General features: G+C 39.7%; 3 protein-coding genes across 6 annotated transcripts in view; all 3 read right to left on the bottom strand.

Moving 5' to 3' along the window:
* LOC120426646 (angiotensin-converting enzyme) overlaps window positions 1–3,556 on the bottom strand; it is a 244,131-nt gene extending 240,575 nt beyond the window's left edge. The window contains exon 1 of one of the 2 annotated variants that reach the window (XM_052708789.1): window positions 2,507–3,556. In XM_052708789.1, the coding sequence (XP_052564749.1) occupies window positions 2,507–2,869 (363 nt within the window). In that variant the 5' untranslated portion in view covers window positions 2,870–3,556. The remainder of the gene's footprint in view (window positions 1–2,506) is intronic. The other variant, XM_052708788.1, reaches the window with a different exon arrangement.
* A 4,019-nt stretch (window positions 3,557–7,575) lies between these two features.
* Window positions 7,576–13,877, bottom strand: LOC120426648 (angiotensin-converting enzyme-like). 3 transcript variants are annotated; one of them, XM_039591438.2, is made up of 5 exons: window positions 13,583–13,877; window positions 9,142–9,505; window positions 8,719–9,082; window positions 7,721–8,601; window positions 7,576–7,653 (listed from the first exon to the last, which is right to left on the bottom strand). In XM_039591438.2, the coding sequence occupies exons 1-5, from the start codon at window positions 13,814–13,816 to the stop codon at window positions 7,637–7,639; spliced, it is 1,860 nt and encodes a 619-aa protein (XP_039447372.1). In that variant the 5' UTR covers window positions 13,817–13,877; the 3' UTR covers window positions 7,576–7,636. The 3 variants fall into 3 exon arrangements, with proteins under 3 accessions (XP_039447372.1, XP_039447370.1, XP_039447371.1); XM_039591436.2 differs by lacking the exon at window positions 13,583–13,877 and adding an exon at window positions 9,702–10,025; XM_039591437.2 differs by lacking the exon at window positions 13,583–13,877 and adding an exon at window positions 9,735–10,025.
* Window positions 13,878–14,926: 1,049 nt separating this feature from the next.
* Window positions 14,927–17,465, bottom strand: LOC120426647 (angiotensin-converting enzyme-like). Its single transcript, XM_039591435.2, has 6 exons — window positions 17,316–17,465; window positions 16,905–17,225; window positions 16,113–16,840; window positions 15,351–16,058; window positions 15,120–15,292; window positions 14,927–15,053 (listed from the first exon to the last, which is right to left on the bottom strand). The coding sequence occupies exons 2-6, from the start codon at window positions 17,196–17,198 to the stop codon at window positions 15,019–15,021; spliced, it is 1,938 nt and encodes a 645-aa protein (XP_039447369.1). The 5' UTR covers window positions 17,199–17,225; window positions 17,316–17,465; the 3' UTR covers window positions 14,927–15,018.
* Window positions 17,466–19,268: the final 1,803 nt, after the last annotated feature.

Genomic DNA, 19,268 nt, shown 5'->3' with positions numbered 1-19,268 from the left:
AAAAGTCCCTTTGATGCCAAATTTCTATCTCATCACCGTTTCAGGCTGCAAATTATTGAAAAACACCTCTTTTTTCGCATGTTCAAAAATGGAAGGGGTCGTACCGCCCCTCCGTCACGAGATATCAAAAAACGGACCTCGGATTCGTGATCAGGGACAAAAGTTACCCCTTAGGACAAAGTTTCACGCAAATCGAAGAGGGGTCGGGGCAACTTTTCCCGATTTCGTGTGAGTTGGTAGAGAATTACCCCCTTACAAGTCTCCATACAATTTTGGCTGCTGTCCATACAAAAATGGTACGTAAATATTTAAACAGCTGTAACTTTTGAGTGAATTTTCTGATCAATTTGGTGTCTTGGGGAAAGTTGTATGCATTGTTGAGGACTATTGAGAAAAAAATAGGTACACGGAAATTGTTTTTTGCCGATTTTTTAATTAACATTTGTTCACAAAAACTCAATTTCCCAAAAAACTTATTTTTTTATTTTCGAGATTTTTTAATATCTTTTCGGGGACAAACACCCGCAACTTTTGAGCCATAGAGAAACATGGTCAGAAAATCTGCCGCCGAGTTATGATTTTTTGAAAAAATAGTAATTTTTGAAAAAAAATCAAAATTCATGCAATAACTAATTTGACTTACTTTTTTATGTAAAATTGAATTTTCAATCGAAAATTACTTTACAGTTTTTTTGATAAAGGGCTCCGTTTCCTATATATAGCCACTGAAAGTTTGATTTTAGCAAAATATTTGCAGTTTTTAAATTTTTAAAATAGTGACCATGAGTGACCATATCTGAAAATATTTTTGTTTTGAATAGTTTAGAAAATTTTCTATGAAATTGTCTAACAGAATGACTCGTAAAATCACACTTCTACTAAACATAGTCCTTAAACAATTTGCTTGAAAAAATATTTTAAGGGTTCGTGCTGATGCTTCTGATAAATTTGTTTAAAAGCGATAAAACTTTGGTGACTTCGAAAATGTGGCTCGGATTGGCATACCTAACCCTCTGTAAAGCAGGTAAAAATCATGGTATTTTTTATTTAAGATAACATTTCTTTCTTTCAGTAACAACACTTATGAAAACCCAAAAGTTCAAAAATTAATATTTCTATAAGAAAACCAAAGTAACAACTAACTTTTGTGATCTGAACCACTGAGCAGGGAACTCAATTTGGTGAAAATTGCAAGTAAAGTTCAAACTTAATAAACAGTTTTTATTGGAGAAAAAGAAAAAAAAATGTGCGTGATCTACCCTCTTAAAATATGACAATTGGTTTAACAGAAAAATATCAATTTCCCAAATATTATTAAGCATAATAAACCATTTATCCCAAAATATTATTTACGCTGAAATTGAGAAAAAATATTGTCAAACCTTTGAAAAAATTCAGTGTTTTAAATTTGGATTGATTTTGTAGTCGTTCAAAAAAGAAAAAGTTTAATCAATGTTTTTAAATTAAACAACATAAATGTTATATTTTATTAAAATGAAATAAAATATTCAGTTTATGTTCATTTCTTGTACTTGACTTTTACATTTTGTTTTAATTATTAACTAGTTTGGTTTTAATTGAAAGGTCCATTCATCTATCGCTTATCACAATTCATTGCAATAATTGGTATTAACGCAAGCAGGAAATTCAATTACAGAAAACTGCTAAAATAAGATATTTCTCAAAATAATGACAACTGAAGCTAAAACACCTTGTGCTATCAGTTTTAAAATCTATCCATCTAAAAAATTATCCAACTGGGTTTACTAAAATGCTGTTTTGTTTTGAAATCATTAGTTTTCATAAAGTCGCCATTCTGCGAAAAAAAAAGTTTGGCAAAAAACCTTTTTGCGGTATTATACCCGAAATTTCACTAAAATTGAAAACAAACAATACAAAACAGCATGACCAATGCACATAAATGCTCTTTAAATTTTTATTTTCAGATAATCAAACATATTTTTCAAAAATAAAAAATAAATTAGCTTCCTGATTTCACGAGCTTATGTTGAAGTGGGGGCGACAAAAATTTGGACAAATGTTTGCAACGGCCTTAATCAGGAAAAAAATGTCTGTTTGAAGGTTAATTTAACAATATTTTTTGTTAAGCATGAGGTTAATCAAATCCTAATTTAATAATTCCTCTTAAAAATAAATACAGCTTTGTTTTTTGTTTGCATTGAAAAATATTTTTAAAATCGAACATTACAATTGCTATTTTATGTATTAAACCTGGGATTAATATAGAATTTGAAAATAATGTTTAATATAGTGTAGAGCTCAGATAACCCTCTTATCACCTCAACCTTAGGATTAAAAACTAGTCATTTGAAATCATCTAATTTGGTATCCTTTCATTTAATAATTATCTCAAATTACTCAGATTAAAAAACCTGAACAAATGCTACTGTCAACACAACTGAATTCCTAAGCACAGAAAAAGTATGACATTTCCAACGTGTTCACAAGCTTGGGAATTTAATATTTTCACATCCCCTAAACTCACTCTATTCGGCCGATCCTGTCGATCCCTCTGATCATCATTGCTCCTCCCTTCCGGATAGTTTTCCTCCTCGTCATCCCTATCGTCGTACGGCGGTCCAAATCGTTCACTTCGACTGTGGTCAAAATCATTCCCAGCCTTCTTGGTGTCCCCTTCTTCTCCATCCTGCAGGTCGTCCCGATCGCGATGCTGACCTGACCGCTCACCGGTGTAACTATTCGGCAACACCTGTGGCCTTCCCTGCAGATCGCGGTTGATTTGACCTGCCGGAATGTTCAACTGGGGATCCGCTTCTCCATGGGTGCTTATGATAACTTGCAGTAACAATGCAACCCTCAGAAGGGTTTCCGACATTTTTTGAGACATTTTTTTGCGCTTGAATTCGTCACTTGTGATGAAATTCTCTTCTTTTCACTTATGTAATGCACTTAACGGATGTTTTCTCACAGTTTAAATATGCAAATTAGATGTGGGTCATATTTTGGGGGAACTAATTTAGGCTATTTGGATGAATGGGTTTCACTTTTCACCATATGTAAATTAGGTAAGCTTGGGTTTTTACTTATTAACAACAGGTTGCGTTATTGCTGAGTTTCACTTTCGTTTAGTTGATCTTCTTGCATCTTTTTTAACTAAGCAATTTCATAAGAAATTCGTAGCATCACATTTTAATTCTTCACAATTTTCATGAAATCTACCAATATCTCAAAACACTAAACTCCACGATCTTCACCAACGCAGTACCTAGAACTTTCCAAACCAACCAACTTCTCCACAACTCGTGGGGTTCCTCCCAATACCCTTAACCGTTCGCGGCGAGCTTCCGACCAAGACTGGGAATCGGTTCCGGAGCCCGGAGTCAAGTTCCACCAGTACTTTTCGGGTAGGGACAGCTCATATCAACAATACATAACAGGTAATGCACGTACACACACTGGGTTTTAAGATGCGGGTACTTGGCTAAATGTGTGAACCTTCGGCCAAGTCGTCGACGTTGACGCCTCTGATGGGAACCTGATGAAAAGAATCGTTTTTACTATCTGCGACCCGGCGCGTAGTCATGCTAACTAACAACATTCAAATTAACCCTCGCGGCGCGGTTAGAGCGAGATAACGGCTGGTGGTGACTAAGTAACTGCACACACACAGACGGACGTCCACCTACGCCGCACGTAGAATCGCCGCAAAGGGTCGAGGGAGTAATAGAACCGACAATTGGTGTTGTTGTTTTATGCACAAGTACAAGCTCAATGGCTATCGGATGTGTGCATCTGCGATTGTTGTGCTTGTGTGTTGCTTTTCTTTTGTATGTGGACAAGTGCACTCACACTCACACACGCAAATGGTGTGGTTTTTCCTCCAAGCTATTTACTGGAGGTGATTAGAATTGTTGGCGACAATATCGTCTTGGATAGTAAATTCTTAAAACGAGGGGTATGTTGAACAATATTTTATTAATTTTGAGTTAATTGTTAAACACTACTAAAAGTAAGTTTCACGATCTCAACTTTTTGCATAACTCGAGAAAATGGTTCAAAACTCTGCACATTTCTTATTATTTTTTTTTTTCATGGTTATTAAAAAGTAAATTCTTGATATTTAGAATTCCCGGGTTGGACAGTGTTATATTTTTATTGTTGTTGTTTTACCAAAAAAGAGTAAATGAATAATTTTATGACAACACAGATTTTCCCTTCACTTCTTAAAAACTTCAAATTGTTAAAAAAAAATAAACAATAAAGTCTTCAAATCATTAAATATTATCAAAAACTATGAATTTGAATTACTCATTTTTATCAGCAATAAACATTTCTGAGAAAAGGTTCATTCAGGCGATTGGGGTTTTGGGAAATCCAGAAGAAGGGTCTTATAGATATAAGTAATGCAAGGACAAAGATGATTTCAAAAAAATAAACCGAACATTTATTTGTGAAACTGAATTCAAAGAATCTGAAAAAAAAACATTTCAACAACCCCTCGCTATTTACAAACCGCGAGACTTCAACGTGCGCTAAGAACAGATCCATTCATTCCGTTTTGCGACTTGATGAAAATTAAACCGTCCTCCCGCGAATAAAAACACCGTTCAAGCGAGCTCGTGAGTCAAAGCCAGCAAATTGCTTACGCGCAAGCTCAGTGTTGTGAATCAGTCGTGCACATGCAAATACGGCTCTTAAGGTGACCACCACTCTAGGCCATATATGCCTCATAAACTGGGGGAGAGATAAAAACAATGAAGATCATTTTTGGGGGAGGTAGACTAAGCGCGGTACTTTGAGTTACATTGTTTACACTTACGCGGGTATGTCGTGTGGCGTTATTTTTTGAAGGATTTTGTGTCATATGGTCATAAAAATAAAATCTCAAGTCGGTTGAGCTCATTGAGTTTTAACGTAAATTTTCAAGGATGAAATTCCAACAAAGAGATTAACAATCGGTATCCATCACGGAACGTAGTTCCGGTGGTTTAATCCCCGAATATCTTAGTCGATTGTCCCAAAGTTTGCAATTGTAATTCTTGGGACTGATTTCCCCCCTAAACACCCTCTAACAAAACTTGCCCACCGAGTAAACAAACGGAATAAATGTCAACTTCTGGAGCAACATTTGAAAAGGGCGCATAAGCATTTTGACAGCCAGAACTATTTTGCAAATTCCGAGCCAACAAGTAACTTTTTGACAAAACCCGCAGTGTTAAAAAATAGCTGAGAAGGTCAACTATTGTTCAACATTTCGAGTTTTGTGAAAAAGTTACCTGTTGGCTCGGAATTTGTAAAATAGTTCGAGCTGTCAAAATGCTTATCCGCCCTTTTCTCGTGTTGCTCCAGACTTATCAATTGCAGTCAAAAAGAATTGATTAATCGTAGCTTCTCGATTATCCCAGTAGTTCTTCAACATTCCAACACTTTGTCTCTTCAGCGATTCGTTTTGAAAACATTTGTGATCGTACTTTTTCAAATGGTACTTCAAGTCCTTGGTAAAGTTTGCCTCCTTTTCGGAAATCTCTGGATTACGTGTCCTCTGTGGCTTTGGTGTAATTAGTTTGATAATTCTAATATTCTTCCATTAAGGGGTTACATACATGTAAATCGTCAATAATGTCTGAGTTTTGTATGAGCACACATTTAACTTTTTTTAAATCTTTTTGCATAGCATTAACAAATACATTTTGATCTATTAACAATATAAATATGAAGACAATTGAATGTACCATTGCCGAGATATAACTATTTAATGTTAGCAGTAAAAAAACGGGTGCCACGATACCTCAACACTGCTTTGACCAAATTGGCTCAAAATTTTGGTGAAGACTCGTTGAACCGGTCCTGTGTGCAGGACACAGTTTTTGATTTCTGTATTTTTTAAAAAAGCTAAATTTAAAATCGTGCTTCGTCATGCACACGTGTTGATATGTCTAGGAAGTCTTCACCCCAAATTCAGCCATTTTGGTCCATCCGATTTCAAGATATGATGGCACCTGTAAATCAACTCGGTGTTTAGAGAAAAACGTTTACAAATTTTGACAGTGTACTTAGCGCATGGCAAATTGTGAACTTAAATCATCTCTTATTCAGTTCAGTCACGGAATATCTTCATGAATCTTTCAGGAGTGATTGAAAATCATCTTTTTAGTGAATTTTGTGATTTTTCTGAAATATGCAATTTTTTGATTTTCTACATGTATGTAACCCCTTAATGCGTTGTAGAGTTTCACGAGCTCCAGTTCTTTCTTTACGATGTACGTTCTGGCTTTTTCCTCTTTTCTTATTCGCAAAAGCTACCAGAAGAAACTTTCATCAGAATTGAAAAATAAACCTGGAATAATCAGTTGATAAATATAACCATTAGGCTGGCTCGTCGTTATACGGAAAATAAAAAAGAAATGATCAAATCAAACCAGAACCCCCTAAAATTTGGGAGCGCATTGCATTTCAATTTTGTAAGGGAATTAGTATGGAAAACCCCTCTTTTTTATTTTGATTTTCATCATTTTTATTTTCCACTAAACTTTTAATAAAACAAAGTTCTCTGAAACTTTTCCCAAGAAAGTATTATGCTATCTTGCTCCTGTCAAAATATACAGCGTGCTCAAAACTGGTCTAAAACGTGTTTTTTTGCTTGGAAATCCTGTTTTAAACCAGTTTTGGGCTCAATACTTTTTTTCAGGAAAGTTTTAGAGAATATTCTCAATTTTAAGGCTTTTTATTAAAATTATAAAAATCAAAATGTTAAAAAGAAGATTATTCCATAAAAAATTAAAATGCAATGCGACAAGTGTGGACGCAACAAATCGCTCCCAAATTTTGGGGAGTTGTTTATGGACCTGAAAGCAACCGAAAAAAACATGTTCTGAAAAATTAAACATCTCGAGCCATCCTAAAAACCATATTGAAGAAGTTTTATTCAATCGCAACACAGTAATCGGAGTATTTAATCGTTATTTTTCTCATATTTTCAACGCTTTGTTTGTTGATTTATTTGCTCAAAGCAATGAGAAAAAATGTTCACTAAGCACAACACAGCTGTTCTATCCCAATGATCAAATACATATCAAGTAAGCGTGAATAGAAATGTTTAAGGAGAATCGGGAAGCCAATCTTTCAAAAGTAATTTGTAGGTTTTGTTCAGATTTACAACACGCTTTTTGAAGCTAGCAAAAAAAAGTAATATATGGTTTAAGAAAAATCTATGAAACAAAAAGCGTAACGCCACCGCGTAAAAAGAGGTTTCTCTGTATTTAAAATTTAAATTAATTAAAATGTTTTTTATCAATTTCTTAAGGGAGAAAATGTGTTGCCCCGATTGCCAAACTTAACGGAATTTAACTTTGCTCATATTTTCAAAACAAAACTCGGATCGTTCACTCCATTACTCCTAAATGTATACTTGTTTCAGGCTTGAATGAGTTATTCGCCGATCATTTTGGTACCGCTATATAACGCACTGATTGCGTTAAGACCCACCCCACTGAGAAATCTAACGCCCCGACCGGCCTTAGTCACCCTGATTTCAACGATAAAACTGATAAACTAACAAAAAATATATAAAAATTAAAAAAAAAAACAAATAAATTAAGCATTCCGAGCGGATTTATTGAAATAATCATGGCAGTTCTGCAATCCAGGAACCTGATTAGTTGGACTTGCATTCTGAAATGAAAGAAAAATCAGGCGTTAATTTCTGTAAACCATCAAAAATCTTCAAATTTCTACTCACTGTCCGACTTCTCCCATCCGACGTAAGCACCCAGCCGCTTGTTTTCCACCACCAGCCAATCCTGCAGCGGCTGGAAGTACTCGAGCAACGCGTCGGCACTCATCGTGCGCTGCCCGGTCAGCACCTCCATCGCGTCCGGCCACGGCTTCGAAGATCCCAACGCGAGCATCTCCTTGATGGCATTGCCAGCGTTCGCGTTCTGGTAGATGTCACAGTTGTTCAGCGTCTTCACAGGATCCCCCTTGACGTACTCGCCGGCCAGTTCGCACGCCGACCGGTGGAACTGGAACTGGATGATGAAGGACACCAGGTAGCGCAGATATTCAACGTCCGCGGACATGTGGTACTTGGCGGGCCCATCAAAGTCCTTCTCGCTGCGGACTACCGGCGGTTCAATGCCGGAGAACTTGGTGCGCATCTCCCAGAACTTGCAGTTGGCCTGGTCGGGCTTGATTTCCCCTCGGAACATACCGTAACGGTACTTGTCCAGCGTGTAGGCGAACGGCAGGAACACCAACTTGGACAGACCCTGGCGGTAGAACTGGTTCATCTTGGCTTCCTCGTCCATAACGAAGTCCTTGAGGAGTCCGATCTTCTCCAAGTGCTTCGGCGTGGAAACGGACAGCGAAATGACGTCCCCGACGGCCTCGTGGAAACCGGGGTTCGCACCCTCGCGGTAGGTCGACGGTTGGTGCTGGTACTGCAGGAAGTACTGGATGTGGCCCAGCTCATGGTGCGCCGTGAAGAAATCCTCCATGTTGATGCGCGTGCACTGCTTGATGCGTACGTCATCGGTCTTGTAAAAGTCCCAGGCGCTGGCGTGGCACACCAGCTCGCGACCGTCGGTGGGCTTCTCCAGGATGCTCTTCTCCCAGAAGGACCTGCAAGAAAGATGCGAGATGGGTTTTGTTTTTAAATTTATGATAAGGGTGACAAATGTAATTATAGATCTTATTTGCATTACAATTTAAAACTCATTTTGAAGCAATTCTACTTACTGCGGCAGCCGAGTCATATTCAGCGACACGAAGAAGTCATCCCCCATCTCGAACATCTGCTTTGCGGAATAACCCTGCTTGACCATCTCCTCCGTAACATCCATCAGCTGACTGTTGGGGTACGGCGTCGTAAAGTCCGCCACGTTATCCCACGTCTGGGCCCACATATTTCCCAGCAGGTGCATCGGAATGGGTCCCTTTTCCGAAACGACATCCTCACCGTAACGCTCGCGCAACTTGTGCCGGACGTACGCGTGGATCTGCTCGTACAGGGGACGGATCTGCTCAATGGCGGCGTCCGCTTGCTGTTCGAAGGTTTCGTCCTCGTACGCGTCCAGCCAGGCTTCCGCACCGGATGAGAGATCTGAAAAGAAGTGATTGATGATTTCTGGGAATCTGGGGTTTGAGATACGCCAATCTTACTGTTCAACTTGGCCGCTTCGTTGCTCAGCTTGATGTACTTGTCGAACGCTTCCCGGGTTGGGGTTCCAGCCTTGTCGTACCACTGCGTCCAGTAGTACTTGAGCTCTTCCGGGTCACGGCTTGTCGCGAAGATCTCCGTCAGTTCCGGTTCGAGCGCCAGGTCGCACTTCTCGCGGTTCTTGTAGTCGCACACCTTGGCCGTGGCGTAGTTCTCCGACATGCTCGAGATGGCGTCCAGCAGCTCGGTGAACTTGGCCTCCGGCAGAGCAGCGTAGCCGAGGTCGGTCATCTTCTTGAACATCCGCTTCAGGTCGCCATTCTTGAAGTTCTGCCAGTCGTACTTGCGCAGCTCGCGGGCAACCTCCTGCAAATGTTACGGGGGATTTTTAGCGGAAAGGTCATGCAGCAAGGTTTATTGCTAAACGCCTAGACTGAGTGACCCAAATTTTGCATGTGCAGACCTTGATCGGCTCGAAGTGGCTGAAGAAAGTCAACAGAGAAACAGTGTGCGCTACACCTCATCACCAACACACAAGATCATCAAGCAGAGAAGTTACTACCAAAATCAGCAACGCTTCGGTCACATGGGATACCTTCGAGAACAGGGCACTCTCCACGGAAGCGTTCTGCGACTCTTCGGCGTTGCGATCGTTGATGTCACTCTCGTAGTTCCACGAGGTGACCGTTTCCTTGTTGATCTGCTGCAGTATCAACGGTTCAACAAACTTTACGTAGGCTGCCGCGTTCAACTCTGCGGACGGCGGATTCCTCCCACCGTTCCCAACTCCACAGCTGATCGCGAGCAGAACAACTAAACCCATCCAAATCATCTTCAATGTGAAAGTGATATCAAATGTTCACGCGACCAAACCTCGACAGCTACTAAGTGGGCGATCGCGCCGTGGAGACTGACTGCTTCGATATCATCAAACATCACCCACCCATCGTGAAACCTTAATCAAACGTTCAAATTAGGGTAGTGCGGTGCGGCAGCACACAGATCATCTATATTGAGAGAGATGCTGTAACGCAAAGTTTGCCCAGTGTAAACAATGATCGCGCGCGTACCCGAGAGAGCTTTGAGTATACGCTGAGAAAAGCTCGTAGATTTGACCGCGCATGTCATGTAATTATCATATGGAGACCTTAAAGGGGGGGTGGTCGTTGTTCTCACCCCCCAACCTATTCAGTGCCAGACTCAGATCGGAACCAAGTCAAATGAGATAGCGCAAACAATCAACCCCTCAGAAATGGGTAGCCGCCGGAACATTAGAATGTCTTAATCATCGTTTCAGAATTTTAGATGCAACGTTTAAAGAAGGGGGACTTCCCTCAACCTCGCACGTTACGTTTTTGATTGAAATTCAGCTCAGACGCGTCGAGTAACGTTCCCCGCGGACAAGACTCAAATAAGGAAAAGTATTGAAGTTCCACGGTGATCAAGCTGGTTTTGAGCGGCGGTGACATCCCAAGTCCGTCATCGTCGTCGTTTGTGGATGTTTGTGTTATTAATTTGAGATATCAAAATTGTTGTCGTGATGAGACGTGGAGGTGAGTTCATGATATGATTGTTCAGGTAGATTACGCGTGAATTGAAAGAGAATCTATATTGTATTATTGAAGAAACAATGATGCTCCGATAAGGAATTGATAAGGACCAGGTGGGAGCAAGTAATTTATTATGCAAGATTTAATTCAATTTTAATTTGGAAAAATAGCGTCACATCATGAACGTTCAGATGAATCGAAGAAAATGTCAAGATTATTATTGATTTTTCTAGAGTGAATTGGGGCGGCATTTGCTGAGTTGATCTCCAAACTGCTTGGGAGAGAAATTGTAGTGATTTTTGCAAATATTTTATTTTAATAACAATATTCTCCAGTTTTCCATATTTTATGCCATTTTGTAGTCAAATTTTAGCTATTCTTGATTATTTTTTCACAATTATTATCTTTTTCAGGTTTTAATTTTTAATAGTTCTAACTCGCTTAGATAAGCAAACAAATTATTTCAGATTGAGAAATACCATAGAATATATTTTTTGAGCCAACATTAAATTAAGCTAATATTTTTTTTACATGGTACAATGAAAAAAAATGGGTAAATGGAAGCAACATTAAAATTTTTAAATATTTTTATGCATTATACATACAAAATTATCAAAAAAGTGGTATTTATGATTATTCCAAATGATGTATTTTCATTAAATTTCATTAAAAAGTAAAAAAAAATACAAGTATTTTTTTATTGAAAATCAAACCAATACATATTTTCCAAGATATCGCGAATTGACAATTTTTTAAAAAACTAGTTGAATTGAAATTTGGTTATTTTTGGTCATTTTTCAATCTCGAAAGCTATTCGTTCAACATCTCGGAAACTCGGAAATGTCAAAATAAAACTGATTGAACTGAACTGAACTTTTTAATAAAAGTAATTTCAAAATTTAAAAATTCGGCCAAGCTTTTTGAAATGACCAAAATAAGTTATTTAAGCTATTTTTGTTTATTCCTAATAAGGCCGTTGCAAATATTTTTTTAAATTTATTTTCCTTGACTCTTAGCAAGGCGAGTAGGGCAAAAATAAAATAGAACATTAAAGTTTAAATTACAAGCTCAGAAATTTTTGTATAGCGAAAAAAAAAATTTGTAGTACTGTACATTGGAACTATGCAAAAATTCAAAATATTTTTTATCCTGCCCAAACATGCTTAGGCTGGTACAAATATTTTTAAAAGTTTTTGTCACCCCCCCCCCCCCCCTTCAAAATTGGCCCGAAAAATCAGGGGGCAAAAAAAATATTTTTACAATAAACTTCAAAATTTCAATGAAAATTGAAGTGCAACCAACTAAAATCAAATTAAAATACATTCTTCTGCATTTAAAATCATTTTTAGCATGTTTGGGTTTATTAAAAAATCTTAAGATTTTTTGAAAATTTTCGATGCAAAATCTTTTTTTTCGATACAATTTTTGTTTTTGTCAGGTCTTAGATTTTTTGAAAACTAATGATTGCAAAACAACTGAACTAGTGTAAAATGCATTTTAAAACACTTTTTTTCATTTAATTGTGAAGACTATGGCTTGTTATTTAAATTTTTATATTTTTTTATTTTTTTGCCCCCCCCCTTGACCTCGGTCAGGGCCGAGGGACAAAAACTTTTTTAAATATTTGCATCGGCCTTAATATAATTTTAAAATCAGGCAAATGATTTTCAAATTATTTTTAGTTGATTTGACTTCTATTTCCATTATAATTTTTAAGTATTTTGAAAAAAAATATTTGCTTGTCACTTGATTTTTTAGACCGATTTTGAAGGGGGGCAAAAACTCTGAAAAATATTAGCAACGGCCTTTTTTATTAGAAAGCAAAGAATTAAATTTAAATTTAACAAAAGTTTTTTTCATTGTAAATCCAACCAATAAAAAGTTTTCGAGATATTGCTAGTTGAAAAATGCGGGTTAATAGATGACATTAGGAAAAACTCATTTTTCACAAAATTTTAACAGCCTCTTAATCTCCGCAAACAGCAGATGATCAACAAAGTAAAAAATAATACAGGAAATTTTCTTAGTTTTTAAACAAATTTTTATTCCTTAATGAAATATTTTTAAATTGCAAAAAACAGATTAAACTCGTATTTTTTGCAGATTTGATTTTGCACCTATTTTTTAATTATTGTTTTAGTAAGGCCGTTGCAAATATTTTTCAAAACTTATGTCAACCCCCCCCCCCCCCCCCGTTTAAAATTGGTCTGAAAAATCAGGGGGCAAAAAAAAATTTCCAAAAAAATTCAAAATTTCCATGCAAATAGAAGTCTAGTCTAAAATTTTCGTCAATACCTCTATAATTTTAAGGCAAAACAACTGGACAGGTGTATAATTCATTTTAAAACACTTTTTTCATTAAAATGTTGAAACCATGGCTCGTAATTTCAATTTTTATACTTTTTTATATTTTTTCAAACCAAAAAAAAATTTGATTTACTAAAATCAAACACAGCTATCACTAACATTTTGAAAAACTTAAATCTGCAAAAGCCAATTCAAACTCATTCCAACTAACGCCTCATCGTCGACTTAAATTCTCAATCACGCTCAAGAAAGCTGAAAATCCCCAAAACCAGATTTTCAGGTTCACCCTCAACTTGAAGAAAGTGGCCTGACGTCAGTGGCGCAAGAACTTGCCTGCTTTTAAGCCCTCCTTCTAACCAATCACGGTGCCATTGAACTTTTTATCGATTGCAAGCCAGATCAAGTCCAGCAATCCAGTATCAAGTGCAAACTTCTTCCTCTTCGTGCATCGAATGACAAATTCTATTTTTACGAGCCAGCCGGCCGGTCTAGTCACGATCATCATAAATGCTAATTGCGTGTAGTTGAACCCGTCTGTACTGTTTAGCGCATTGAACGCATCGTTCTAACAGGTAGCCTCGCTTACCTTGAAGTAGTTTGCGTTGCGAACTTGGATCTCGTCCCGGGCCTTCAGGTGAGCCTCGCTGATGTCCGACTCGTACGCCCAGGACGCTTCCGTGGCTTCGTTGTTCCGGGCCAGGATGTCCGCCTCCAGATCGCTGACGTACTTTTGACCCGCCAGCTCCTGGTCCTCGAGGTCGGGATTCACCGCGAGGGTTACGCTGGCCAGCAGGGCCAACACGAGCACTTTTGTCACCATAGCTTCCTGTTATCGACGGAGAACCGATCCGTTCCGCAATCCGAACGGTACTAAACGCAGCGGGAAGCCGGCTGGCGTTCTTTATAGCGACGCATCTCGCGAGAGATGGTGGAGAAGAACTGATACGGGAGAAGAGTAGTATATCTGCAAGAGCAGAGATCAACAAAGAGATACATGGCAAACCGGCTGAGAGGAATGATTCGGGGACTTTGCGCGAGAGAGTGATTGATAGTAAAAAACATGATTATTTTGGGGACCTCGTTATCGAGTTGGATGCGTGGGTGGATCATTAGGGAAACTTTCGTTCGGGTTTATTTTTTTGTCTCTAACGAAAGCTTTGTTCACTGGTGATGAGCCGAAGCAAGGGAGCAGCGACCTTTATGTTCATCAAACTATTTTTTTTTTTTTTTGCAGAATATGTAAAATTTTGAATTTTGAGTTATTCTTACTGTAAATTTAATAATAAGCCTAGAATCATCGAAAGTAACCTTTACAGATCCCCATAATTCGATTTCAATCCTCAGATATTCAACAAAATCCGGAAAAAACTCCGCGCATTGTTGTCACTCGCCAAATGAAAGAAGATTCGATCTGATCGTGCTATCTTGAAACACCCTGAAAGTTGCTGCAAGTGCGACAACTGGTCAAAAAGAATTTGATCAGAGGAAGTTTTGTCACACGTACACGCCCGACTACTGTAAACAATTTTATTTATAACTTGGGACTCCGGTAACCAAATTTCGGGACAATGCACAGTATGGTCAGGTCAGCCAAACAAAACCTGTTTGTTATTGTTTACATTGCGAGCTCAAGTGTTTTGTTTATTCCTGGTCAAACATTAAAACGAGTTTTTTTCTCGGGACGTCAAAGACGACGTGCGACAATATAGCGTGATCACTTTTCTTGTGATCTTTCGATAGCTTTATGAACCGGCTTTCAATTGCCTTTCTAGTTTTTGGAGGAAAGCAATAATCAATTTTATATTAAGGTGAATAACTATTTCATACAATTTCTAAACAAATCACTTTTCTGATCCAGATAATAATATTTGTGAACTTTTTAAAGGACGGCATGTGTGTTGTGAGTTTTCTTTTTAATAAATTGCAAATATTAAAATCAATATGTATTTATTTTCAATAGAATCAATTATACGAATAACAAATGTTCCAGACAGTCAAAAAATATCATCAATTGAGCTTTTCTCACGGCATAAAGTCAAACTTTTGCGCGACACATTCTGAAAAGAATAAATTACGAATTAACGCACTTTTCAAACATCGCCCGTCCACGCAAAACAACTCACTATCCGTCGCCGTCCAGCCGACGTGCGCCCCCAGCCGCATGTTTTCCTCAACCAGCCAGTCCTGTAGCGGCTTAAAGTACTCCAGGATAGCGTCGGCGCTCATCTTACGCTCCCCGGTCAGCACCTCCATCGCGTCCGGCCAGGACTTGGAGGCTCCGAGGGCGAGCATTTCCCTGCAAAAGAAATTAGTAGTTTAATTTGAGTTTGAGGCAAACGAGAGTTGGACCTAACTTGATCTTGTTTCCAGCGGCTGCACTGCGATAGATGTCGCAGTTGTTCAGCGTCTTCTCCGCATCTCCGGGAACGTACTCGCCGGCCAGCGTGCAAGCGGCCTTGTGGAACTGGAACTGGATGATGTAGGACACAAAGTAGCGCAGATATTCGACGTCCGCCGAGACGTGGTACTTGGCGGGAGGGTCAAAGTCCTGCTCGGTGCGGACCACCGGTGGTTCAACGCCGGAGTACTCGCTGCGAAGCTGCCAGAAGCGACAGTTGTACTCTTCTGGTTTGATCTCACCCCGGAACACACTCCAGCGGTACTTGTCCAAGGTGTAGGCGAACGGGAGGAACACGAACTTGGTGACGCCCGATCGGTAGAACTGGTTGATCTTGACCTGTTCGTCCTCTTCGTAGTCCTTGAGGAGTCCGACTTGTTTGAGGTGTTTTGGGGTGGAGACGGACAGCGACAATAGGTCACCGACGGCCTCGTGGAAGCCCGGGTTCGCTCCTTTGCGGTACTCGATCGGTTGATGCTGGTACTGCAGGTAGTACTGGATGTGACCCAACTCGTGGTGAACGACGAAGAATTCGCGCATGTTGACCCGGGTACACTGCTTGATACGGACGTCGTCCGTGGCGAAGAAGTCCCACGCACTGGCGTGACAAACCAGGTCGCGTCCGTCTTTCGGCTTCTCCAGGATGCTCTTGTCCCAGAAGTCCCTGAAAGCAAAGGTTATTTAGGTTGGTGTAGATCTTGAAAATATTTTCACTTACTGTGGCAGTTTCGTCATGTTCAGCGACTGGAAGAAATCGTCACCCATCTGGAACATCTTCAACGGGGTGTAACCCTGCTCAATCATCTCATCGGTCACGTCCAGCAGCTTCTTCTCGGGGAACGGAGTCGTCAAGTCGGCGATTCCTTCCCAGGTCTGTCCCCACATGTTACCCAGCAAATGAATCGGAATCGGTCCCTTCTTCGAGACGACGGCATCGCCGTACTTCTGGCGCAACTTGTGTCGAACGTACGCATGGATCTGCTCGTACAGCGGTCTGATCTGGGTGATCACGTCCTGAACCTGCTGCTCGAACGTTGGATCGTCGTACTCGTCCAGCCAAACCTCGGCACCGTTGCTAAAACCGTTCAGCTTAGCCGACTCCTTGTTCAGATCAACGTATTTCTGGAACGACTCCCTGGTAGGCTTTCCCGCCTTGTTGTACCACTCAACCCAGTAGTACTTGAGCTCTTCAGGGTCACGGCTGTTCCCCAACAGCTCCGTAATCTCCGGATCCAGCGTCATGTGACAGTTTGTATTGTCACGGTACGAGCAGATCTTGATCTTGGCGTAATTCGACTCCATGCTGGATACCGCTCCAAACAGTTCTTTGAACTTATCCTCTGGCAACGCTGCATAGCCCAGCACGGCCAACCGCTTAAACCGTCGCTTCAGATCTTCATTCCTGAACGTTCGGTAATCAAACTGCCGCAGCTCCTCCGCCACAGACTGCAAACAAACAAACAAAAGGTCATGAACTCGTCGCGTCATCTCAAACCCGCACTCTTCTTACCTTTTGTATGGCAGCGAATTCGGTCGCTGCCTCCGTATTCTTGATCAGGTTGTACTCGGTCAGGTTCGACGTGTACGCCCATGCCGCATGCGTTTCTTTGGCTTTGCCCTCCTGGTAGCGGCGTTCGCACCGTTCCAGAACCACACGGGCCTTGGTTTCTTGCTCAGTCAGTGGAATCTCGTTGGATTCAGATCGTCGCTGGCGAACAATACCGGCGTCAAGCAGGACTGCCGCGGCAAGGATCACGATCAAAATGGTGATCGGATTTGCGGACATTGTCGGCGTTGTGGTCATCCGCGGGTCATCGGATTGATCGGTGATCTATTGTGGGAGGATATGTTTTGAAAACTTACTGATAAGGATGCAATGAAATTATGTAATTTGCTTATCACCGGTTAGAAAGCTACTTACGAGTTAAGGTGCGGTCTTTTTACGATGAGATGTGATTCGTTCGGGTGTTCGGCGGGAACTGATCGTAGAAATGGGTCTCGTTTGTAGAGAAGATTCAGTTCGATGTTTTTGAGTAACAAACAGATCTGTTTGTGCAAGTGTGATGATAACACGCTCAGAAATTTGTTTTGGTATTATTGGAAATGTGTTACAGATAACTGCTGTACAACAGCGGCTTATTGAGTCTGGTGATTTGTACCACATGATTGATTCTGTGATTTGAAAGATTTATTTTTATCTCATACAATGGAGAATTGATAATAAAAATCAAGTATGATTGATTGGTCGTTTTATTTTTATATCATTTAATATGAATACTTTTGATTTAAATATCATCGGAATAAAACATAAAATTTGTGTCTTGCATTTTTCTTCCGTAATAAAATTTTATTTTCGAATATGATAAATTTTAAAAATACAAATTTTAATGGTAAAATACCTGAAACATGCTAAAATTAATTTTGAATTGCAAATTCTAGTACATCCAACGATAAAGCTTATTCCCCTGAGGCAAAGTCACTAGTGAAAGACCATAAAATATTGAAATTGAATTAAACAGTTATGATTCTTTAGTTTCTTCAAATAAGGCAGAGTCTCGGCCGAAACTTCAAACACGAACAAAAGCAGCGAACCGAAGATTGGCAATGACGTTTTGGAATTTTGACAGTTTGGAACGCATGAATTACCCCATTATCGGTTTCCCACATGGGTGATGTGGAAATTGTTGCACATGGTTGAAGTTGGGAATTTTGCAACTGATTTTAATTTATGCTAAATTTCAAAATTTAAACACGAATCTACAGCGAATCGATGTGATAACTAAAGATACATTAAAGGCACGATGATTTGATGTGCAATCTTAATCAGAATCGCGATAAAAGAGGTTTAAATTGAAAAAATAATAATAAAACAAATTCTGGTCTGTAATTCAACGAAATTTTGTCTGTTTTGGAAGACTTAATGTTATTGCACAATGGTTATTGTTTTTTTTTTCAAAAATTAAATTTTTCGGTTCGTCCACAAACAATCCCATGTTTGTAAACAAACGACGCCATATTGCCAATGTTGTTCGGTAGCTCATATCAGGCCATCGCCGGGGCCCTGAAATAAGGCATTCATAATGCGACACAAAGCACGTGCCTTCAACCGCCATATTGAATTGCACATTGCGCGCACCCTCTCCAAAACTCACCATTCTCTCTATCACACACACCAAGCCTCACTCTCCCGCAAGCCATACAAACTAAACTCACCTCTCGCACTTTGTTCCATTCTCCCTCCCGCATCGACGTCGTCGTCGTCTCCCTCCTCATCTTCGCCTGCTTTGACGTTTTATTTTGATTCGCCCTGCGCCATGCGCCATGTATTGGTGTCGCAGCCAGCACGCGCGTTTGCCACCCTCCTCCCACTCCCACTCACACGCAACCCTCCCGCACACAGGTCCCGTTTAGCTTGTTCGTGTTTGCGTCGTGCAAAGATTGCCGACAGTTACCAAGTGGCGCTGCTGGTCATGTCTGAGACATGTTTTTGAGAAGTTATGTTTTCTTAGTTTTTGACATTTGGACAACAAGTCTGGACATTTTTTGACAGTTAGAACTTTTTTGCAAATTTCGAGACAATAACGAGTGTTGAAAGGAAGCTGTGGTGGCCAGCTATTGTTTTAAATTTTGAGTTAGTTGGAAAAGTGACCTATTGTTCAAAATTTGCAAAACAGTTACAGCTGTCCAAATGCTTATCCGCCTTTTCCTCGTGTTATTCCGTAAATTGAAGGTGGTGTTGGAATCAAATTTAGCAAACTCTCATGTTTTTCGCTCAGAGATTCTTATGGTTGGTCTCAATAATTGACCTATAATTGGGATGTAACCTAGGATGTAAAGCCGATTGTAGCTGCTTCATTCTTGAGAACTTCGGTAG

The sequence above is a fragment of the Culex pipiens genome, chromosome 2, assembly GCF_016801865.2.
Source record: "Culex pipiens pallens isolate TS chromosome 2, TS_CPP_V2, whole genome shotgun sequence".
In the NCBI taxonomy this organism is placed as follows: Eukaryota; Metazoa; Arthropoda; class Insecta; order Diptera; family Culicidae; genus Culex; species Culex pipiens.
This window is presented reverse-complemented; position numbering and strand designations above follow the sequence as displayed.